The 25,546-nt window shown below is 39.8% G+C and overlaps 1 protein-coding gene across 1 annotated transcript in view; it reads right to left on the bottom strand.

Annotated features, from left to right (window-relative positions):
• Window positions 1-25,193, bottom strand: part of MORC3 (MORC family CW-type zinc finger 3) — a 41,383-nt gene extending 16,190 nt beyond the window's left edge. Inside the window, exons 1-9 of the mRNA XM_081234478.1 lie at window positions 24,986-25,193; window positions 16,227-16,299; window positions 14,355-14,487; window positions 12,986-13,200; window positions 12,297-12,444; window positions 10,492-10,639; window positions 7,486-7,614; window positions 7,152-7,274; window positions 4,052-4,149 (exon numbers count right to left, since the gene is read on the bottom strand). Coding sequence (XP_081090604.1) covers window positions 4,052-4,149; window positions 7,152-7,274; window positions 7,486-7,614; window positions 10,492-10,639; window positions 12,297-12,444; window positions 12,986-13,200; window positions 14,355-14,487; window positions 16,227-16,299; window positions 24,986-25,024 — 1,106 coding nt within the window. The 5' untranslated portion in view covers window positions 25,025-25,193. The remainder of the gene's footprint in view (window positions 1-4,051; window positions 4,150-7,151; window positions 7,275-7,485; window positions 7,615-10,491; window positions 10,640-12,296; window positions 12,445-12,985; window positions 13,201-14,354; window positions 14,488-16,226; window positions 16,300-24,985) is intronic.
• Window positions 25,194-25,546: the final 353 nt, after the last annotated feature.

The following is a 25,546-nucleotide window of genomic DNA, read 5'->3' on the forward strand; positions in this document are numbered from 1 at the left end:
CATAGTACCATCAGCAGCAACATGGATGGATTTAGAGATTATGATACTAAGTGAAGTAAGTCAGACAAAGACAAATATTATATATCACTTATATGTGGAACCTAAAAAATAGTACAAACAAACTTATTTACAAAACAGAAACAGACTCACAGACTTTGAAAACAAACTTAAGGTTACCAAAGGGGAAGGCGGGTGGGGAGGCATACATTGAGAGTATGGGATTAACAGATGCATACTACTATATATAAAATAAACAACAAGGATTTACTGTACAGCACAGGGAACTATTTCAATATCTTGTAATAAACTATGATGGAAAGGAATAAAAAAAGAATTATAGACATACATATATATGTATAACCAAATCACTGCTGTACACTTGAAACTAACATAATATTGTAAATCAACTGTACTTCAATAGAGTAAATAAAGCTTTTAAAAATTAAGACTCGGGCTTCCCTGGTGATGCAGTGGTTAAGAATCCACCTGCCAATGCAGGGAACATGGGTTCGAGCCCTGGGCAGGGAAGATCTCACATGCTGCGGAGCAACTAAGCCCGTGCGCCAGAACTACTGAAGCCTGCATGCCTAGAGCCCGTGCTCCGCAACAAGAGAAGCCACCACAATGAAAAGCCTGCGCACTGCAATGAAAAGTAGTCTCCGCTCACTGCATCTGGAAAAAGCCCACGCACAGCAACAAAGACCCAACGCAGCCAAAAAATAAATCAATAAATTTAAACATTTTAAAAAATAAATAAAAATCAAGACTTGAAATTCTGTACTGACAGGTTAATATTAGACATGTCTATCCCCATTCATTATCTCTATTTTTGCCCACCAGGAAGCCCCACTATAACAACATATAAACATCCGAATAAGAAGGTATCAACTCCCCTCCCAAACATGGTTCTCCTTTCATATCACTTTTTCAGGTCTTCCTCCTCTCCTTTTCTTATCATCTCTATTCCTCAATCCAAGAGACTGTACCCATTTCTGTTGAAAATATACCTAGGAGTGGAATTGCGGGGCCATAGGGGTGGACATTGATGTTCACCTTTACTCAATAGTCTTATAACTCTGAAAAATGATCAACAATTTTCACACCAACAGCACGTACAGGAGTTCCAACTGCCCCACATCTTACCAACATTTGCTATATCTTATTCATTTTAGATAATTTTTCCATTTTGATCTAATGTATCAATACTTTTTGCATCTTGTTAAAAAAAACCACCTAAATTAAAGGTTATGAAACTATTCTTGTTTTCATTTCATTTTTGCCTTTCTCATTTAGGCTTAAAATCCATCTCGAATTGATTTTTCGCTTCATGTAAGAGGGAGAAGTTAACGTTCATTTTGTTCACACAGGTAGCTGAACCATCATTTTTAGAAAGATGATCATTTTCCTACTACACCTTGGTCATACATCAGCTGACCATATGTATAAAAAGAAGGGATCTGTTTCTGGCTTCTCTATTCTATTTCACTAGACTATTTTTCATTAATACCACTTTCACTACAGCGTTTGAAGTACTGATATTTAGTAGTATGAGTCCTCTTGATTTGTTGTTCTTTGTCTTAACTATCTTTGGTCTTCTGACTTTCCACATAAAGTTTAAATTAAGCCTATTAACATACATACATACCTGCTGGGATTTTTTTTAACCTGGAATTGTATTTAATTACTTTGGAGAAAAAATGACATTTTATAATATTCAGCCTACGAACTCCTGAACCTGGTATACCTATTTATTCAGATTTGAAATTTGACTCCACAATGTTTTATAGTTTTTAGTGTGTTGAGGTCTTTTGCATATTTTATTTACTCCAAAGCACTTGCTTTTTTGATTATGTATAAAAGTTTTTGAATCTCATGGTTTGTTTTTTTTTTTTTTTTTTTGCTGGTGAACAAACTTCTGAATACTTCTTATCTAGCAACCTTAGACTCTGTATTACATTGCAGATTATTTTGGACTTTCTATATACTTGATATTGTCACCTACAGAAAATTATTCCTTTCCAACCCTTATACTTTCATTTCTTTCTTTTTTGCCTTATTTGTTCTGGTTATTTCCTCAAGAACAATGGTGAAGAGCTGATAACCGCATCTTACTCCCACTCTTAAGGGGAAAGCTGTCAATAATTCACCATTAGGAACTGCTGTTTTTTTGCTAAATAGTTGGTATTGCTAATATGCCCTTTCTATTAATGGTTTTGTAAGAGTTCCTTTTCTCCTACCTCACAAATTGATACTGTAGTTTCTCAAGTGCTTTTTCTGTACCTATGAAAATACCCATGAGATTTTTCTTTAACATCAGCGTGATGAATTACATTGAATTCTGAATAGTAAAAACCACCCATGCCATCTTGGAATACAATCCACTTGGTTTTAATGTATTATTCTTTTTACAACTCACTAAATGGTATCTGCTGTTTAATTAAGATTTTTATATCTTAATCATGAGTGACATAAATTTTCTTTCTTGTAATGCGTTCATGAGTTCACTACTAGTTATGTGGTCTCTTAAAACCTTTAATGATTGTGTAAGCTGGCGCTGCCACTTCCTTAAATGTTTGAAAGTATGTGGGAAATTTTTAATTTGACTCAGTTTGAAAGGAAGGTGTCCATATCATCTAAAATGGTCTAAAACTGTTCATGCTACCCCTCTATGTTTTTCTGTCTGTAGATCTGTAGTAATGTCCTCCTTTTCATTTCTGATATTGATGATCATTGTTTTCTCTTTTTCCTTAGTCTTGCCAGATGCTTACAGACTTTGTTAATCTTACCAAAGAACAAACTTTGGGCTTTTGATTGTGTCAATTATCAACTTACTGTCTTCCAGTTCCAAACAGGTTTTTTTGGTTCAGTTTTGTGATAATGGAGCTTGATCCTGTAAACATTCGTCCTTTGCCAGCCTGAGGAATGTTACACTGGGTTAACGGGGCAATGAACCTACCAGGTGAGAGCAGCAAGACACACGGCCTTCAGGTCTGGTGCTCCATTGTTATCTGGCTGGAGCCCATGGCCTCCCAAAGGAGCTCCAGCTGTGCTTTCAGGCCACGCTCTTCCCTCCAGCAGCAGGAACCAGTTCCAGCATATACTCACAGCCTTGTGCAAAGACAGGTCTCCTCGACAGAACAGCTCCAGCCCAAGCCCACCCACATCCCCTGGCAACAGCAGGCCATGTCTACAGACCCAGACTGGCCAGGCCTTCTGGCAAGCTTCTCGCCATGGCAGGTGGCCTGTTCCTGTGTTTGTTATGACCTCTACAAAGAGATCTGAATCTCCGACATCAGGGACCGGGGATCCTCTCCTAGTTCCTTTATTGTCTACTCTTTTTCAACCTAGAGGTTTAACAGCTGCTCTTCTGTATCAGCTAGTTCTGGACATCTACTGTCCTCTTTTACCTCTTTGAGTGATCACCTTCTACTATTCTGGTTAACAACTCCCTATATTTTCCCTGTTCAAATAACAGGGGTAGCTTCTGTCTCAGGACTATACTCTGAATACTTATTGATTTTCTCTATTGTGTGTTTCCTAATTTGCTGATTTTGCTCTTTATCATTTCCCTCCTTCCACTTTGTTTTTATATGAAGTTTGCATTCTTCTTCATAATATACACTTATTAGGACAACTGTTTGTGCTTCCTAAATTTATAAGTAAAATTGATGGTCATATTTATTTTATGGCTTCTGATCACTCTAAAAGATATGAGCATTTCTGTCTCAAGTACATAGGACTAAGTTATCTTAAAGTTCCCATCCAAGATCAAAGTTTCTGGATTTTTATATTACACAAAAAAATGTTACCAAGAAAGCAGGAACTTCCTCTATTTAGTACAAATCTCAAAAATTCTTCATCAGTAAAGACAGAGGAGAATATATTTCTATTTGTGACGGAGTAGAATATAATCCCCAGGGATGAGAAAATGATTACATGTGTTTTCTATGCAAGCTTCCCACAAAACAGAAAGAAATCCAGCTTAGAAAAAGTTATGAAAGTATTTCCAAAATAAATAGTAAGAAGTCAGTCATTTAAATAGGTAACATACCTGTATTCGTTAGTATAATCGAAATCTTGTTTATTATGAGTTGGCTTTAAGAAATAACAGTCTATAATCCCCACTACTCCAACACCCATGTTGTTTGCCTGAAAAATAAAACTGGCATTTTAAACATGAAACATGATGCTTCAAACAACTATCCCTTCACCAAGATTTAAGATCTGTATGAAACATTGTCCTGTATTTTATCTCATGATTCTCATGACATTTAGATTGAAAAACAGTGTCTGGTAGGTAATTTACCTTTCTGGGAGCTAACTCCTAAATATGTAACAACAGCTTTCCTCCAAAACCACTTCCACTGTTATCAAGTATTCATGTAGACAAGTATTATCATTCCCGATTTTATACTAGGGAAAAAAGACGCCCTCTACTGGGATGCAATTTCTTAGCTACTAAAAACCACAACTAACTCCTTCCTGTATCCATAGTGCCTAGCAAAGGCTTTGGCACGTAATATTCTGTAAGTTTGTTAGATAAAAATTAAAGACACTTATCCAAAGTTACACATTCAGTTGTTTATTGTGATGAAGTAAAAACTTTAATTCAACTGACCTAGGTTATTTTTTAAACCTGCTAGCTAAAACACTGAACTCAAAGTATCTGAGTCATTTTCTGATTATCCACATGTGATTAACACATGTATTTTGTTCACGACTATAGCTGAGTCTAAGTATAAAGAGAAAAAGTGAAATACTGACTTATGAGAATTTTCAGATGCAACTATAGACAAAACCATGAAAACCTAATCATAATGCTACTCCACTGAAAACCATCAGTGGTTCCTCATTTCGTACAACTTGTAAACCACAGAACCCTTCAATCTTAGTTCTTTTTCACCTCCTTTCTGGCCTCATCTTCCTCTCTCCCATTCCCCATTTACCACCTGGTCCAGGCATAACAACTCCCTTAATGATGCCATCCTCTCAGAAGCCTTTCTTTTCCTTTGCAGACATTCCTTTCTCTGTCTAGAAAGCTCTTGCCAGACTTTCCAAAACAGTAAATCAACTTAGTCCCATCTCAATCACCACTTTCTCCAAGAAGCCCTTTCTGCTGCTCCAAGGATATACCACATTCCCCTCATCAGAAAGAGCTCTGGGGGCATTTGCTGTACCTTTTCAACTTTTTATGCTGAGCATCTAGCGTGGAAAATCATGCCAAGTATTTAATAAATGTTTACTGAATCCAAATACTACGACCAGTCCATCTTCTGGTAAAGAAAAACATTAAAAGTTGGCTGTAGGGCTTCTCTGGTGGCACAATGGTTAGGAATCCACCTGCCAATTCAGGGGACATGGGTTAGACCCCTGGTCCGGGAAGATCCCACATGCTGTGGAGCAACTAAGCCCGTGTGCCACAACTACTGAGCCTGTGCGCCTAGAGCCCATGCTCTGCAACAAGAGAAGCCACCACAATGTGAAGCTCGCGCGCAGCAACAAAGACCCAATGCAGCCAAAAATAAAATACATTTATTAAAAAAAAAAAAAAAAAAAAAAAGCTGGCTGTAAAAGCTTATTTTTTACAAGGTTAAACTTAACCAGAAATTATATATAATGCAAATTTAACTGGGTTGGAAAAATGGATTACGTACCTTAAGTCAAAACACTTGAGAAATAAGGCCTATTACCAAAAATACATTTCCAATTACCAGTGAAATTCAGAACTTTATAATTATAGAGTATTTCTGGCAAAAATTACTATTCCAGGGCTTCCCTGGTGGTGCAGTGGTTGAGAGTCCACCTGCCGATGCAGGGGACACGGGGTCATGCCCCGGTCCGGGAAGATCCCACATGCCGTGGAGCGGCTGGGCCCGTGATCCATGGCTGCTGAGCCTGCGTGTCTGGAGCCTGTGCTCCGCAATGGGAGAAGCCACAACAGTGAGAGGCCCGCGTACCGCAAAAAAAAAAAAAAAAAAAAACTATTCCAATTATAAATAAAAATTAGCATTTTAAATAAAAGTTATTGATACCTTGCATCATGGTTGTCATATTTCTGGATTTTTCTAATTGAAATCAGTGGTTATAAAGAAGAGCCCAACAAAGTTCATTTACTTTTTTAAAAATTGAAATATAGTTGATTTACAATACTATATTAGTTTCAGGTGTATGACACAGTGATTCAATATTTTTATATAGTCCATTTAAAATTGTAAGATATTGGCTATATTCCCTGTGCTGTACAATATATCCTTGTGGCTCATTTATTTTACACATAGTAGTTTGTACCTCTTAATCCCCTACCCCCATCTCCCCCTGCCACCCTGCCCCCACTGGTAACCATTAGTTTGTTCTCCGTGTCTGTGAGTCTGTTTGTGTTTTGTTACATTCATTCACTTATTTTATTTTTTTGATTCCACATATAAGCGGTAACATACAGTACTTGTCTTTTCCTGACATATTATACTTCATTAAGCATACTATGCTCCAGGTCCATCCATGTTGTTGCAAAGAATTTAGAATGAAATAAAATGAATAGAAAATGAACATCATAGAATTGGAAAACAAAATATGCCTGGACTTAAAACCTTTAACAAAGCTGAATTTTAGAATTTATCACAAATTCTTAACACCCACCCACACACACCAAAAAAATTTTCTGTGAAAGCAGGTAAAAGATAAACAGATCGATGTAGTGGGCAATGTTCACCATCCTAAACTGAATCCTACAACAATGGAAGTGGTTTAGGAGGAAAAACTGATATATTCAGGAACTAACTCCAGAAAAGTAAATCACCTATCAGATACTATTTTTTAGGCTACTGAGTCAACAACTAATTAAAACCAATCAATTTTATTCTAGCATGAAAAAAATCAAGGATCCTTTTCCAAGTGTAGGGAAAATATCTGCACCTGTGCCTGAGGTCTAAGGAGGGTTACCTATTAGCCCCAATTCCCTCTGTAAAACAGAGATAAAATGTTCTGTCCTCAAATTAATATAAAAGCGTTCTAAGGTCAAGTGCCATACCAATGTTATTAAAAACATTGACATTTAAAAGTCATTAGGCAAAAAGCACATTGTTTCACATCTGACCCGATAACGTTATCCTAACTTTTATAAAAGATACAGACATTTTCAGATATAAACTTACCCTTAACTGACATCCAACTTTTTCATAAGCTTTGATGAGTCTATTCCTGTGATACATCATTATCCCATAATGATCTTTATTTCTGCAGTTGAATCCAAAAGTAATTCTCACAGTTTTATTAGTCTTAAATGTTAAGGAAACTTCTGAACACACCACCTCACTCCGTTTAAACCACCCTTCCTATTTTGTTATTTTTTGAGTCCAAAGGTGCAAAAAAGGGCAAAAGTTGGAGAGGATTAGACTCTATCAGAATAAAAGGAGAAAGGGGGAAGGGAAATACACTTGACTGATACATATCTATATACAGCATCATAACAAGCAAAATAAAGGATACTAAAAATTTGGGTCGATAAATATCACGTTCAATGTAGGCAAGACTCTTCGAAACTAGCTGTGTCTTCACTTTCTGTCCACGCAAGATGATCTGCATTCGTGGCTTTAGATATAATATACTGCAGTAAGCCTGCAAAGACACACAATTATCTGTCCTTTCCAAATAATTATCTATGGATTTGTTCAACATTACTTACGCATGTATTTAAAAAGGAAGCTACCACCTTGCTTTGATAAAAGACGTATTAACTCTTCAATAAAATACTATAAAGGTGGGCTTCCCTGGTGGCGCAGTGGTTGAGAGCCCGCCTGCCGATGCAGGGGACACGGGTTCGTGCCCCGGTCCGGGAAGATCCCACATGCCGCAGAGCGGCTGGGCCCGTGAGCCATGGCCATTGAGCCTGCGCATCCAGAGCCTGTGCTCCGCAACGGGAGAGGCCACAACAGCGCGAGGCCCACATACCGCAAAAAAAAAAAAAAAAAAAAAAAAAAAAAAAAAAAAAAAACTATAAAGGTGTATTAGTTAATATCTGAATACCTTTTATTAAAAACAAGCTCAATATACTGTAGCCAGTAAAAATGACTTACAGAAAACAATCTATTGACCTACATAGATGTTGATGTGTTAAGTGAAAAAAAGTTAAAAAACAGCATGTATAGGGCTTCCCTGGTGGCGCAGTGGTTGAGAGTCCACCTGCCGATGCAGGGGACACGGGTTCGTGTCCCGGTCCGGGAAGATCCCACATGCCGCGGAGCGGCTGGGCCCGTGAGCCATGGCCGCTGAGCCTGCGTATCCGGAGCCTGTGCTCCGCAACGGGAGAGGCCACAGCAGTGAGAGGCCCGCGTACCGCAAAAAAAAAAAAAAAAAAAAAAAAACAGCATGTATAGATAGTATGGTCTTATTTTAATTAAAAAAAAATGTTTGGGGCTTCCCTGGTGGCGCAGTGGTTGAGAGTCCGCCTGCCGATGCAGGGGACACGGGTTCGTGCCCCGGTCCAGGAAGATCCCACATGCCGCAGAGCGGCTGGGCCCATGAGCCATGGCCGCTGAGCCTGCGCGTCCAGAACCTGTGCTCCGCAACGGGAGAGGCCACCACAGTGAGAGGTCCGCGTACACCAAAAAAAAAAAAAAAAAAAAAAAATTTTTTATGTGTACAAAAAGGACTATTTTCTGACTCTCCTGTCAAAACTATATATTGCTATTATAATTTTAAAAGCATCAACAAATTTTATTTGGGCAAAAATAAGCAAAATCTAATATAAACAAAAGGGACTATTATAAGCTTGAAAAGGAAAAAAATCATAAATAACGCACCAACATTTAAGCAGAGTAGACAAACAGCACTTCTTCCATATGGAGCTGTAAAAATCAGCAGTCATCTAAATGTGTTTTCAAGTCTTTTTTTTTTCTGGCTGCCTGAGGCTTGCGAGATCTTAGTTCCCTGACCAGGGATTGAACACGGGCCATGGCAGTGCAAGTGCCTAGTCCTAATCACTGGACCGCCAGGCAATTCCCTAAACGTGTTTTCAATTCTTAATACGTGGAAGTTTAGATACCTTAGAATTGTGACCAAACTTTGCATCCTACAACATGTTAAAATATGATCTCCTGTGCCTGTCTCCAAGCTATCAGAAATCTCTGAGGGAAATGAACTGAACAACTCAAGAAGGATATATGAAAAGTTCAACACAAAACTAAAATTTGAACATTTCTCTTATTTTTTTTCCTGACTCCTGATTTCAAAATTAGTGGTGTTTTGCCCGTTTATAAAATTCATTAATGATATTTTAAAACATTTTTTTCATGGTACACTAACATCATACCATCTGCTCTGGCTACCTCTGGATATTCTTGAGTTAAGATTTTCTTAACAACTAGGACATACTTCACTAACACACTGGGGTATATCAAGGAATAGTAATAGCTGCCATTGTAATTGCTAGAATCTCAGAAAAAATTACATAGTATACTTGTAAACGTCAAATGAATCAGCTTGGGGTTATGAAATAATTTTAGCACAAAAAAAGGGAAAAGGGGAATTCCCTGGTGGTCCAGTGGTTAGGACCACTCTCCCTGGTCGGGGAACTAAGATCCCACATGCTGCAGTGCAGCCAAGAAAAACAAAAAGAAGGAAAAAAAAAGGGAATAGTATTATATGTCTTATCATAGTGACTAAGAAACTTAATATTCTTTGTTTTAATTTATTTATTTATTTTGGCTGCATTGGGTCTTTGTTGCTGCGTGGGCTTTCGCCGTTGCAGCAAGCGGGGGCTACTCTTTGTCGCGGTGCGCGGGCTTCTCATTGTGGTGGCTTCTCTTGTTGCGGAGCATGGGCTCTAGGCGTGCAGGCTCAGTAGTTGTGGCGCATGGGCTTAGTTGCTCCGCGGCATGTGGGATCTTCCCGGACCAGGGCTCGAACCCATGTCCCCTGCATTGGCAGGCGGATTCTTAACCACTGCACCACCAGGGAAGCCCGAAATTTAATATTCTTATTATATCAACACTGTTATATTGAGATATTAATTCCTTCAATCTTAAAAACATTCTCATCTCTAAGGTCAAATCTCAAAGGTATTTATCACAAAATTCTACGAACGTGCATTATGTATAGGCTATACATAATTTATTGCTTTAGGGTATCAATAATGTGTGTGTGTGTGTGTGTTCTAGAGAATAATTTAAATTTTAAAAGACACACTCTGAATCTGGCGTTTTGATGGAATCAATCAATAGGGCCATCATAGGACAAAGTGATTCTAGTATTCCCAATTCAAATAATTAACCACACAGTGAAAGAACTTTGACAAGCACTGTTAGACCTGATGACGTCGCAATTAAAAAACTTTTCTAAACAAATAAAACAAGCAGTGTGCACAAGACCAATTTAATAAATTGGTTCATGTCTGAGAGACTTAGAGATTTCTGGCAGCATTTGTAATACAAGTGGTTAACAATCTCCATTATTTGATGATTTTTCTCACTCCCACAGAGAGAGCTGAATACCTACCCTCAGAGAATAGTCACTCTCCGGGGCAATTTGGTCCATCCTTTCTTGCTTCTTGTACCCTTTCTTCCCTGCCGTCTCATCTAAATCTTCTGGAATTCTGATGTCATATTTATCCTTATCAAAATCAAACTCTGTTGCACTTTTGTAGCTGCAAAAATAATTTTTTTATAAGAGCTGAATTTTAACTTCGCCATAAGATGAGCAAGCAAATAACTTTGAGTTAGCAAAACAAAACACGAACATGTGGTGGGAGTTAAGGTCAGAGGAGTTGGAGGGAGGGAGGGAGGGAGAAAAGAAATCCAGAAGGTACAGAAAAGAACTGCATTCATTCACACGTTGCCATTGGGAATGTCAAATGATAGAACCACATTCTGATAGTTTCTTAAAAAAATAAACGTGCAACTACCATAGGATCCAGTAATTACACTCCTGGGCATTTAGCCCACAAAATGATGACCATATTCCCACAAAAATCTCTATGCACATATTTCATAGCAGGGGTCTCCAACCCCCGGGCCTGTTAGGAACCCGGCCACACAGCAGGAGGTGTAAAGCTTCACCTGCTGCTTCCCACCACTGCATTACTGCCTGAACCCCACCCCCCGACCCTGTGGAAAAACTGTCTTCCATGAAGCCGGACCCTGATGACAAAAAGGTTGGGAACCCCTGTTTTATAGCTCTATTTGTAATAACGGAAACTTGTAAACCACCAGATTGGTAAACACACTGTGGTCCATCCATATAATGCAATTACCACTCAGCAAGTAAGAGGAAGCAAACGGACACAAACAAGAACCTGGATGAATCATCAGAAAATTATGCTGAATGAAAAAAGCTAATCCCAAAAGGTTTCACACGGTATGATTCCAGTTACAGAATATTCTTGAAATGACAAAGTTATAGAAATGGAGAACATGTTAGAGGTTGCCAGGGATTAAGGAAGAAGTGGGTGTGGATATAAAAGGGATCCTTGAATTGATGAAATTGTCCTGTACCTTGACTGTATCATTGTCAGTATCAACAGTACTACTGTACTGTAGTGTTCCAAGAAGTTATCATTGGGGGAAGCTGGGTAAAGAGTACATGAGATTTCTTACAACTACTATGAATCTACAATTATCTCAGAATTAAAAGTTAAAGAAAAAATGGTGGTGGGGATGGGAGGGGCAGGGAAGAAAGAAAAAGAAAATAAAAGAAAAAGGGAATACAGGTGGCCAGAAAAGCACAAGAATTAAAGGATTTTAGGATTATCACTATTTGTGCTTTATTCCTATGGTTCAACAGATCTTAGATCTCTCAATATCACACACTTACCCTAAATTTTAAAACTTTATTTGCAAAGGATTTTATCCTCACAAAGATTTAGCAACACAGAAGTCTCATTTATATTATTTTTCTCAACAGATGCTGAATTGTGCTTAGCTTTATGTAATTAACCAAACAGACAAAGATTTCTCTAACTTACTCAAGTTGGGACTTGTTGGCTGGGCTTTATCTTTTCGTTTCATTTCTCTTTTTTTTTTTGAGGAGAGGGATGGTATAACCAAGAGCGAAAATAGAGTGCTATGGAGACAGAATGGCAGGGCTAGGAAATTTATTTTTAGTAATATGAAATTATCTCAAATTGAAGCCAAAGTAGCCTCAATAAAATACCCTTGGAAAAGGTAAATCATTAACTATGCCATAAAGTGAGGACCTTCCAATATATTTGCACTCTTGTGTGACAAAGCATGAATGTAATGAAATTATTCCCACACGTGCACTTTACTTCCCAAATGGTTAACTAGCTGAGGTCTACCGTTTACCTTCTGAGATTCCAAATGATGATCCTTGTCCCCTTCTTACCGATGATAGCATCAAGCTCTGCCAGTAATTTCTGTTCCGTAGAAAACAGAGAATGTTCCAGAACTGCAGCAAGACTCGCTTTTGATTCTGTTAAATTAATTATGTGTCGTATATCCAAAGTTAAAGACTTAGACCAACGACGTATTTTTCACCATTACGATACGGAAACCAACTCAAACTAACTGAAAAACCATTTCCTAAATTATTTTTTAAGTTTCAAAATGACAGTGTGATTTCAATTGAACACCAAGAAGGATGAAATATGAAGAAGTTTATTATTATTCCTACTTTAATTATTTCCAATATTTGAATGTTTATACAGAAGACATTTTCCTAAGGATATCTTGCTTTTCCTGGTTTTTAGTGAAAATTTCAAGCCAGATCATAAGCTTATCAGCCCACAAAAAGACTGAAATAAAGAAGCTTAACATGAAATGCAATCGCCTTATGCTAAGGATTTCCATGGCACAATTCCAAAAGAGAACACAAAGGGACAAACACTTAGCCCAGATGTAGAGTAGAGGCAGTGGACAGGAACAAGAGCTAGAACGGAAGGTATGATTAAAAAACAAGAATCTGGAGGAGGGCAGAAAGATGGAATGGTTCAGATTATTTCTTCATAGTTTCAATTTCAACATCAAAAGGATATGGTCTTTGTCGAATGCCACTATTGGGACAACAACATGTTCTGCTTTTATGACTTCCAAGTAGGTCTGAGACAAGAAGCCCACGCTCATGCTTTCTTCATTTTTGGTAAAAACCATTGCATCTTTACCCAAACGCATAGAACCTGACTTGAAGCCATTCCCATACAATCCAACTGGGACGTGACCATTCATGGTGACTTTGTCACTGAAGCCAAAGCTAAAAAGAAAAAAAAAAATTAATAAGTATGTATAATCTTCATTTAATTCAAAAACTGTAATACCAAGTAAAGGGCCTAAGTTTGAATGTTAGCCTTATCCTTCCTTGCTGTACAATCTTGGGCAAATTACTTTTAATCTGTATTGATGTGTTTCCCTATCTCTGAAACGAAGGAAACCAAATCCACATTACAGGGATGTAAAGATTACACATACTAAAACAGGAGCTCATTGCCTGGCACATCCTAGCTAAATAGCTGAATTATAATTTAGGCTCCAGGGACCTTGAGATTTCACCCCATGAAATCTCTTCCTCTAAGTGTGAATGATTCTCTTGCTCTCAGCAAGTCTGCCAAACTATGATTATTGATCGGGTGAACCTGCCTTTTTTATCAGAGTAAGGAGTATCTGAGAGATAGCAGAAAGGCCTCTGAGGCAAATCCTCCCTCTACCTCATACCTGTACTATGTATCTTAGCTTCTATTTCAGGCACATTTGGCTTCATCCTGACATCCTATTCTGTGACTCTAGAGCCCAAGCTCTTACGACTATGCTACTTCCTCATCCTCTGTGTCACTTTAAAATTACCAGTCCCCATTCCCCAGAGTGGTGAGTTTTATTGGAAATAGTAGCTAAAACTATTTCCACTAAAGCACAAACAACTGATGTCAATGTGCTACAACTCTAAAGGAATGGTGGAATTTTAGATAAGTCAGACATGGGGAGCGGGTGATGAGAATGGCAGGGACTGCTTAATAATCTAACAGTAGGGCTTCCCTGGTGGCGCAGTGGTTGAGAGTCCGCCTGCCGATGCAAGGGACGCGGCTTCGTGCCCCGGTCCGGAAAGATCCCACATGCCGCGGAGCGGCTGGGCCCGTGAGCCATGGCCGCTGAGCCTGCGCGTCCGGAGCCTGTGCTCCACAATGGGAGAGGCCACAATAGTGAGAGACCCGTGTACAGCAAAAAAAAAAATAATAATAATAGTAATAATCTAACAGTAGTAGAAAATGACGGACGACTTAGGAGAATAGAGCACACTGTGGGTATAGCATTTCATGTTTAAAAAACAAAAACTACAGGCTCTAAGTATGACACATGAAACACCTGAACTAGGTAAAAGCAATGAGTTTAAAGGAGTGTGACACTTTTACATACCTCAGCATTTTATGTAATTTGTCTGAAGTCATACCATTCCCATTATCAGTAAATGTCAGGCATATATGGTCATTTATCACTGTTTTGTCAATCCATATCTGTTTAGCATTCACATCAGGATCGTAAGCATTATCTGAGAAACAAGTTTTGCGAAATTTTGATTTTAAAGAAGAGCAATTAGTTCAGAACAACACTTTGACAAGCAACGGAATAATATATTTTAAGGAAAATTTAAAAGCTGAAATGTTTTGGAACTCCTAAGATTTGACAACATGAAACTAAACTGTACCATGCTATATATTGTTCATTGACTATTACAGAATTAACTCTATCTAAAGCCCTCCATTTGTTATACGGAGAGCAGAGACTGGTACCCACTACACTGAAAAAGTGTAAAGCCAAAAGAATCACTGCACTGAAGAGATGATCAAGACAGGAAGGTCTTCTGCCCAAAGAACTAGCCTAGCTATCGTAGGGAAACTGAGAGCTGAGTGTCAACAGCACTGCAAGTTAACATGGAAGGAAGGTCCACAACAGTTACTGAATAAATGAGAAAGCAGTATGCTAACCTATACACACAGATGAAGGTTTACTTCTACCCAGTTCTTCAAATTGTAGCCCTTTTCAATCTGACAGAAGTTTCTGGTGGCTGGTACATTTTTCTCATCTCTGTACAACTCACCGTTTAACACCCTTGCCTAGCATACGTGTTTCTCTCAGAATAAGTAAGTACGAGGAATATATCAAAGAAAAATGAAAAAATTTTCAACAGTAGCAGTAATAAAATCAATTTGTGAACTATCTAAGATCTATCAGAATATCCCTAACTGACTAAAAATACTTTTGAGGTATATTTTGAAGTCTTCATTATAATATAAATAATGGTTCTCAAACTATCCTTCCGTAAGCCTTCAATTAAAATCAAATAATCTTTTTCATCAACCACCTTAGCTTCATAAAAAAACTTAAAAATCCGATACACCACAAAGAGCACCATGACTCTCAGTTGCCCTAACCCAAAGCTAGGGAAGCTCTATGTATGAACAACCCCAGGCTAAGTAGCTCCTCCCCCTTGCCATGAAAAAGAATGACCGTGAAGAGTTGCAATGTTATCTCATTTGCACTTCAGAGTCTACATCTGAACAGCACATGTTAGCTGAGAGACTCCGGAAAATCTAACTTCACCAAAGAAAAGAAGCGTTCTCAAATTTTCTTTCTTTTCTCTTCCTTGCACATCCAACATAGGACCCTTTCTTGATAATGAATCTAAAGTATATCTAAGAATTCCCAAGAATTCATGTGCACTAATTTTACCAAGAAAAAAAAAAAAACATGACCCATAATGCAAATCTGAACACAACCTTGCCTCTTTCCTCATGTTCATTAAAACACTTTTAAATATAATCCTATACCTTGATCATTCTATCTACTGAAAAACCAAGAATTTATTACCACAAATCTAACATAATATAATCTTCCTAGTTACTAACACCAGAAAAGTGAATCCACTGTTATAAATATTTTCAGACTATTAAAAAAAAATAACATAATTCTCACGTTTTGGCAATAGACGTATTTCTTTTATAATGGACTAAAAATATTTTCAACATAAATGCTTTAGGAACTTTGCAAATTAAAATACTTTGATAGTAATATAGGGAAATACTCTGACAATTGTATAGGGAAGGCTGAGTAGTGATTAATTTGATATCAGTTTGAATAGCTGTTATGCTAGGTAACCTTTACCAATGTTATCGCTGAGATACACTTTGGTTTTTTTAAAAGCACATCTGTATACTATTTTTCAATAAAAAGCTTTTTAGAATTTCAATTGCAAGCAACAGATTATATACGAAACACCAATTTACTTACCTATTAATTCAGCAACCGCACTAAATGGCCAAGTGTGACTAGTAGAATTTGTATGTAAAAACTTCGGGCAAAGCTGAAATAGACCAATGATTCACGTAAATTAATTAAGGTCTTACTTTTGAGAACAGACGCCAAAATAATTTTCTGTCCCAGTATTAAGAGAGACCAAGCAAGAATGACTTAGCTGCTTGCGTCAGGATATATACCTGGAAGACATAACCCGGAAAATGAGATTCCTGGAAGATAAGGCTGTAAATCAACTAAACAGTTTCTCATCAAGCTGTGCTGCAAAACCCTTGCCTCCTTGCGTCCACCAATCCAGAGCCGTATCATAAAGTGCCCAATCCCAAAGCTATCCACCCTACAAGACCTACCTCAAAATTACCATGAGATAAAACTAAGACTTTGTCAAAGGGGTGTTTTCTCCTTTAGTGCATTAAGCTTAATAAACTTAGCTCTGCTTATTAATCAACAGCCTTTTCTCATGGTCTCTCCAAGTTCATTATATCAACAGTTGAACTTGCAGCACTGGAGCAGTATACATCTATAAAGCCTTCAAACAATGTCAAGTAACAGTTTAAATGCAACAAACCTTCCTGACCTCCAGAGATTTTATGTCTGATTCATGGTAATACAGTAGGGAAGAGTATGTTAATCAACCTCATGCTACAGGGAACTCTAAATTCCTGAGTAGTGCAGATATCAAATGCCTAAAAATGTACAAATGTTAAAAAGGCTGAGGCTTGGAAATTTCAATATGCAGAGTATTTCCATGAAATGAGGACTTTTTTGTGTTCCTTTTGAACACATTATCTCATATTTAAGGGGGAAAAAAAGAGGCACTTTAAGTGTTTCATGTGAAGAGCCCTAGAAATATGATTAGATTATAAATCCAACCAGCTGCATTTACAGTGTTCAGCTGCTGCTACAAGGTGTCAGAAAGAGGTCTACTTTTCCTCTGTCCACCCTCGATTTTAGACAATCCCTAAGCATATTTGTTTACTATCAGGTTAAAGTACACATGTGAGAAATAGTATTCTGTAGAAGAGTGGTCTTCAAACTGGAGCATATGTAATTCAGACCTCCTATGGCATACTTTCTATAGCACACATTCCGTGTAATAATGGTGTATAAGGAATTCCCCAACTTTCTAAAACAAGAGTTTTTAGAAAGAAAGTCAATTTCCAGGCCTTCACCTTCTACAAGAAACCTTTTGTCAAATTAGTCTACCTGAGTCCTGTCCCAGGCCCTCCCCTTGCACAATCATCAGTCCTCCATTTATAAAAGAATACATAGTGTACTCCTCACCCATTCTAAATCTTACTATGGGGCATGGCTTTGGGGTGTAAAGCCTCTGGCTACCAAAGGAGAAACCGATTAATCAATACCAGAAACCCTTAGAGTACTTTCTGTCTTTGCTCTCTATTTTATGAATTTGTTAGGTGTGAAGTCTAGAGTTAGAAATTGGGTGTTTCGGTCCATGTTGTAATACTTTGATTTTAGATGTACAGCAGACTGTGGGCAGACTGACAACTTACGTTTAATGACTTCATCCTATATACCAACTCCAAACTGACATGGCACACACTGTTCTTGAGTTAGAGTCCCGGGGGAACAAAGCAAAGAAGGCATCAGTAAGAGATGAATGCTAAACAGTGGCTTTTTGGGTATTCAAACAAAAGCATTATTTTCAACTACTCTTAATTCTCATCTCTCGAACATGTCATCAGCTGGAAAGAAAAACATCCTTCAACAGCCAACACACACACACACACACTTAACCTTCTGTGCCTCAAGTTTTATCATCTGTGAAAATGAGGATGATAATAATATCAGCTTACCAAGACATTAAGAGAATTTAAAAACTTAATATTTATAAATGCTTAGAAGAACACCTGGGACATAATAAGCATTATAAGTGTATGTTTTTTAAAAAAACTAAGTATACCCTTAAAGGCACAACTGAGCTCATATATAAATAAAGAAAATCCTCAAGGGCCTCAAGTAAAGAAGGAATTAAAAACTAAAATAAAATTTGAAATTGTGTATTAGAGTGGGGTGCTGAACTGGAATACAAAGGTTTCAATGTTAATGGCGACTCAGGGGTAGGAGACATGGCAGAAGAGAAGCACGCACTTGAAGTAACTGCCCCCTCTTACCTCCTCAGTAAAAAAGGGGGTGGGGGAATATGCCCTATGGGAAGCTTTCTGTTTTGGTCTGGACTCTAGGTTAAAAAAAAAAAAAAAGTGTAGGGCTTCCCTGGTGGCGCAGTGGTTGAGAGTCCGCCTGCCGATGCAGGGGACGCAGGTTCGTGCCCCGGTCTGGGAAGATCCCACATGCCGTGGAGCGGCTAGGCCCGTGAGCCATGGCCACTGGGCCTACGCATCTGGAGCCTGTGCTCTGCAACGGGAGAGGCCACAACAGTGAGAGGCCCGTGTACCACAAAAAAAAAAAAAAAAAAAAGTGTAACATGAAATTCTGTAAAGAGGCATGCCTTCACTTGGGTTAAGCATTTCAATTTATATAACCTGCAGAACCACTGTGGAGACACAGCCTCAACCAGACTGCATAGGGTTCTCCCAGAGACATTATGTGGGGAATATTTGCGTAAACAATCTAAAATAACATTTAAGGAAACAATCCACCAGGAGAAAATATTAGCAGACAAGATACAGTAGTATTAGACATCGCCCCCCAACACTAGGTAAAAGAAATATCAGCCTATAAAACAGGAATCCCTTGAAATAACTAGACATTTAAAAAGTAATCCTCGGGCTTCCCTGGTGGCGCAGTGGTTGAGAGTCCGCCTGCCGATGCAGGGGACACGGGTTCGTGCCCCGGTCCGGGAAGATCCCACATGCCGCGGAGCGGCTGGGCCCGTGAGCCATGGCCGCTGAGCCTGCGCGTCCGGAGCCTGTGCTCCACAACGGGAGAGGCCACAACAGTGAGAGGTCTGCGTACCGCAAAAAAAATAAAAATGAAAAAGAATCAATAGAACTTTGAGAGTCAACAAATAGTCACAAATTAAAAAAATCATTTAAATATAAGATGGAAGCCTGAACACATGGACGGTGTTTACCTCTGCGGCCTCCCGAAGCCGCTCTATAATGAAAGGAAAAAAGGGGCATAAACCCAGAAGAATAAAAAGGGTCAAAGGAGTGATTACTAATAGCAGACAAAACAGTCAGTAGTTTGGAAACTGGAAAGCACAGACTAGTAGTGACAACTGATTTAACAGCCTGGAAAAAGCTAAATCCGAAGCCTGTAGGAGATGAGAAAACCAACCAGACGCAGGTCAGGAACCTTGGCAACCCCAGAAAGTCTTAGAAGTTAGACTTTGTACCTTTGAAGTAAAAGATACTAGAAGTTGTATGAAAACAAGATAGGTGGAAAGTCTTTAAAAGAAGAAAGATTCCCCAGCTCCTTCTTTTACCCTGAGCAGCCCTTCAACTACCCTCAGCAAACCAGGTAAGGCTGGAGGTCTGTTCTCTGGAGAAACTGACAGCGGCGGGCTCACAGACAATCAAAAGCAGGTGGATTAAAAGCAGGTCAGCAAATAGACCAGAAATAAACCCTCTCATATATGGTCAAATGATTTTCCCCAAGGGTATAAAGACCATTTAATGAGGAAAGGACAGTTTTTTCAACAAATAGTGCTGGGAAAACTGGATATCCATAAAAAGAATGAAGTTGTACCCTTACCCTATACCGTAAACAAAAATTAACTCAAAATGGATCAAAGAGCTGAAACCATAAAACTCTTAGAAGAAAACATAAGGGAAACCTTTTACGACATTGGACTTGGCAATGACTTCTTGAAATCACCAAAATTTAAAACTTCTGTACATCAAAGCAGCAGTCCCCAACCTTTTTGGCACCAGGGACTGGTTTCCTGGAAGACAATTTTTCCACAGACTGGGAAGGGGGGGGGAGGGGCGGGGGATGGAGAAATGGTTCAGGCGGTAATGCAAGCGATGGGGAGACGCAGATGAAGCTTCACTCGCTTGCCAGCCTCTCAGCTCCTGCTGTGCGGCCCGGTTCCTAGCAGGCCATGGACCACTGCATCAAAGGACACAATCTACAGAGTGAAAAGGCAACCTACAGGATGCGGGGCGGGGGGGGGAATCTGCAAATCAAGTATCTGATGAAGGGTTAATATGTAGAATTTACAAAGAAGTACAACTCAACAAGAAGACTACAAACAGATTAAACAATGAGCAAAGGACTCAGATATTTCTCCAAAGATGCTCAACATCTCTCATCATTAGGGAAATGAAAATCAAAACTATAACGAGATACCGCCTCACGCTCAAAGGGTTGGGTATTGTTAAAAATCAAAACAAAAAAACACAACAACAAAAGCAGAAGGTAAGTGTTGGGGAGGCCGTGGAGCAACTGGAACTCGTGCGCACCCTTCGAGGGAATATAAAATGGTGCAACCACTGTAGAAAACAATATAGAGGGGGCTCAAAAAATTAAATATACATTTGCCATAGGATCCAGCAATTGTAATTCTGGGTATATACTGAAAAGGACTGAAAGCAGGGTCTTTTTTTCCCTCCTTAACTGAAGTCTAGGTGATTTACACTGCCGTGATAGTTTCAGGTGTGCACCCGAGTGATTCCATGATACATACATACATATATACACACACAAGCGTATGTATAGGTTTTCCAGTATAGGTTATTACAAGATACTGAATACAGTTCCCTGTGCTATACAGTAGGTCCTTACTGTTTTTATTTTGTATAAAATTTATCTATTTTGTACACAGTAGTGAAAGCAGGGTCTTCAAGAGACATCTGCACACCCATGTTCACAGTAGCGTTATTCATAACAACCAAAAGTGGAAGCAACACAAATGTCCATCGATGAATGAATGAACAAAATGTAGTATATTCATAGAGCGGAATATTATTCAGCTTTAAAAAGGGAAGAAAATTTGATACATGCTACAACATGCATGAGCCTTGAGGACATTATGCTAAGAGGAACAAGCCAATCACAAAAAGACAAATAATGTATGATTCCACTTATATAATGTACCTAGAGTAGTCAAATTCACAGAAGGTAAAACGGCCAAGAGCTGGTGGAAGGGGGAACGGAGGGTTGTTTTTTAATGGGTACAGAGTTTTAGTTTTGCAAGATGAAGAGTTCTGGAGATTGGTTGTACAACAATGTGAATGTACTTAACGTACTGAGCTGCACGCTTAAAAATATCGTTAAGATGGTAAATTTTATGTTATGTGTATTTTACCATAATAGTAAACAAATGAAAACCAAATCTGCAAACTGAACAATGGGATACTCCTATCTCCTTTTCCCTACTTCAGAAGAGCTAGCAGCCAGGATTATATAAGCCATGCAGGAGACTAGATGTAGAATTCCTCTCTGGAAAACGGAATGATTTCTAAAATTTCTATCTGGTTCTTTCACAATTGTGCCAGGCCATTCTGGATAGCTTTTTTTAATCCCTCACTTGAAAAAGAATTCTTTTACAAGTTTTAAAAGTTATTTTAAACATACTTACTTTATGGTCTAACACTTCCATTCTTTACGGTCAACAGATACTGACAGAGAGTGCTCCAACAACATCGCTGGCTCCTTCTACCTGATCGCCCAACACTGAAGCCCACCAAAGGACTAGCTCTACTCGGGTATGAACATCCATTTTTTTAGTGTCTCACTTGGAGATATAAGTAGAAAGCTGACCATCTCCAGACATTTGAGAATGTGTAAAATTAGAATAAAAAACACACAGTAATGGGCTTCCCTGGTGGCGCAGTGGTTGAGAGTCCGCCTGCCGATGCAGGGGACATGGGTTCGTGCCCCGGTCCGGGAAGATTCCCACATGCCGCGGAGCAGCTGGGCCCGTGAGCCATGGCCGCTGAGCCTGCGCGTCCGGAGCCTGTGCTCCGCAACGGGAGAGGCCACAACAGTGAGAGGCCCGCGTACCACAAAAAAAAAAAAAAAAAAAAAAGAATGTAAAGAAACTAGAGGCAATGCAGTGAGCAAAAGAAAACTTCAAAAATACTATGATTAATATACCCAGAGATAAAAACAAATATTTTATTGAGAAAGATTTTTAAAAGATATTCAGAGAATAAGACAGTGTTTATAATAATTAAATATATGGTAAGAGAAAGGTAAGAGAAGAAACGGAGGAAATCTCCCAGAAAGAAAAAGCAATGGGAAGGAAAACAGGAGACAAAAGAAAACAGAAAAATAAAGGGAAAACTGTCACCAAATAAATGAGAAAATTTTCCATATATTATGGACTTGAGTTTCCAGCCTAAGTACCAGTACAATGCATAGGACTCTATTAAACAATAAAGCATGCCTTTAAAATTCTAAAAAAAAAAATTTCTAATCTAGAATTACAAACCCAGCCAAATTATATGTAAAGAGCAAGGGTAGCAAAAACATATTTCCAAGAAAAGACATAAATTTTCTTCCCATGTACTCTGTTCTCAAGAAGCTACACCTGTTTTTGGAAAAATGGATAGGCTTCACTGCTAACAGTAAAAAAACAAAACAAAACAAAACAAAAAACCAGCAAATATTTACTGAGTATTTATGGCGTGAACAGGACCTTTATAAGACTTTTACAGGCACTGGCTCATTTAAACCAACTTTCCAGTGGGTAAGATTATTATTCCCACTCTTCAGGTCACATACACAGTTATCAGTCAGGATTTGAACCCAGGCATGTGAGCTCCAGAACCAATGCTCTCAGTCACAAAATGGTATTAGCATTTGAGAGCTATTCCAAAGGAATAAGCAAGCCTTTATTCCAACGAAACTTCATTTATGGAAACTGAAATGTCTATTTCACATAATTTTCATGTTACGAAATATTATTCTTTTATCTTTTTTCCCCCAACCATTTAAGGATCGTGTGCCATACAAAAACAGGTGGCAGGCTGGATTTGGCCCATAAACTGCAGTTTGCCAATTCCTGTCCTAAAGCAAAAGACCAGTATAAATACACTCCAGAAGCTGCAGATGGGAGATTTCTGTCAATGAGGTTCCAAACGGCCCATTATTACCCACAAAAGAAAGATTTAGCACATGGACAGCTGCTACACCCAGAGAGCCAGCTAACAACAATGCCAGTCTCTCAAGACTGACCCTTATCTTTGCTCCCTCTGTCTTCTCAATCTTGAAGAGACAGAGATAGCAACTTGGGAGGAGCTGGGGAATGGGGAAGAGAATCAAAGTGCAGAAATAGCAAGGAAAAAAAAAAAAAAAAACCCAGTTCACTCCTTTTTCTCCCCAGTTTTCTGGGCCAGAATTTGGCCCAATATGAGAGGAAAGAGCAGGGCTTTAAAATGAGTAAGAGCTTTTAAAGTAGTTAAGGTCTGACTTAACTGTACCCGAGGCTAATTGGAAAGCATCAGAATCTGTCCAGATTCACCCAGGTGAATTAGCAAATAATGTTTAAAGCCAGTGGTAAGAAAGAGTAAAGTTCCTCTCTGTCTTCCATCTACTAAATACTATCTCATTCAATAAACCAGTTAGGTAACCAAAGAGCCTTTATTCCGAATATGTAAAGAACACTCATAAATGAATAAAAATACCCCTCAAAAGAAAAATAGAAAAATGGGCAAAGGATATGAAGTTGTTTTTTTTTCTTTTTTAAATCCCAAACCAAAAATCTCAAAAGAAAAAGAAAATAGAAAAATGGGCAAAGGATATGAAGTCGTTTTTTTTTTTCTTTTTTAAATCCCAAACCAAAAAGGGTGAAATGTGACAAACTTTCAACTTCAGTCAAGTAAATGTAAAGTAAACAGATACTATTTCACACTCATCAGGAAAAACGTTAAAGTCTAATGATATCTACCAGGTGTTGGCAGGAATCTGGCTAAATGAATGCAAGTCAATGGGCAAAATACCATTTTTAAATCAATGGTATTACCATTCGAATGAGACTGCTGCAGCCATTCTCTGGCCAGCACCAACACCCTCCAGAGAAGAGGTACATTTTTGCATAACAACGCCAACTTTTTAAGGAGAATCAGGTAGGGAGGCCACGCCCACACCTTAGGCTGTGAAATTTTAATTCATATTGTGTGACCGCTCCCTCCGAAAAAGACTCACAGATACAAAAAAAAAAAAAAATGCTCAAGGATCCCCAAGAACCCGAGACGCTCCGGAACAGACACGACCCGGAGACTAGAGGGGAAACGGGAGAGCTCGGTGGTGACCTAGTAGCGATCTGGGCCCGAGGGCTTAACTGGAGGGAAGCAGCAGGAATTTAAATGAATCAGGAAGACTAGTACCAGCTCGCAGCACCCCGTCCCACCGCCAGGAGGTCAAGGCCGCTGGGCACTTCTGGCAGCAGACTACCTCTCCCTCCCCCTCCGGGACACCCCGCGGGCCCGCAGGCCGGGATGGGTCAGAGGCCCCGCGGTCCGAGGGGCGGGCGGACTGGCCGCCGAGGCCTCGCCCTCGGACGACAGCTGCGGGGCAGCCAAGAGGGAGGCAGGAGGAGGGGCCGCGGCCCCGACCCGCCCCGAAGCCGCGGAGGCAAAACAGAAACGCAGCCCGGCGCGCGCCGCCCGGCCCTGCCCTGCCCGCCGCCTAGCAGCTCAGCCGTCGGTAGCGAGATGGCCGCCGCCGCCTCCCCCGGCCCCGCCGCGGCCCCAGCCGCCGCGCCGGGCCGACGAGTCGCCACCGCCCACTGCCGGCCCCCCCTCGCTTGCCCGCCTGCCCGCCCTCCTGGGACACGGCCCGCTCCACCCCTCGCGGCTGCTCACCGCGCTGAGGCGGATCCCGCTGGGTGGCTGCGCCGCCATCTTGAGCAAGTTACAAAGCCAGGACCGGCCTCAGCCGCAACCCGACTGGGAGGCGGCGGGAGACAAATGTGGAGCCCGGAGGCCCCTCCCACTTCCTGGGCGGAGCTCGCGGGTGACCCCGCCCACTTACTTCCGCCTTCCGCGCTGTGGAATTGGGAGTGTAGGGGAGGTAGATCGCCCTGGGGGTAAAGGGAACCGGGACAGCGGGAGAGATAGGCTTCAAGCTCCAGGGCCCTGCAGAGTAGGGCGCATGCGTGAGGCACCCGTAGGCTCGAATGGGTGACTGCGGTAACTGAACCTAGAGGCTTTGTCAAACAGTAATCAGCATGGAGGCTGCAAAGAGCTTTATTTGGGATCCTGGGAATTGCAACTGGAGAAAGGTGCCAGCAAAATAGGATGAGTGGGAAAGAGAAAGAGTCAGAGGCTTATAAAGTCAAAAACCACTAGGTTGTTAAAGTTGTCTTGCACGAATTATGATTAACTTTGATGCTAAAAGGAAATATTTGTCCTTAAGGGATAGAC

This window comes from Mesoplodon bidens (genome assembly GCF_964165515.1).
Source record: "Mesoplodon bidens genome assembly, chromosome: 5".
Lineage (NCBI taxonomy): Eukaryota > Metazoa > Chordata > Mammalia > Artiodactyla > Ziphiidae > Mesoplodon > Mesoplodon bidens.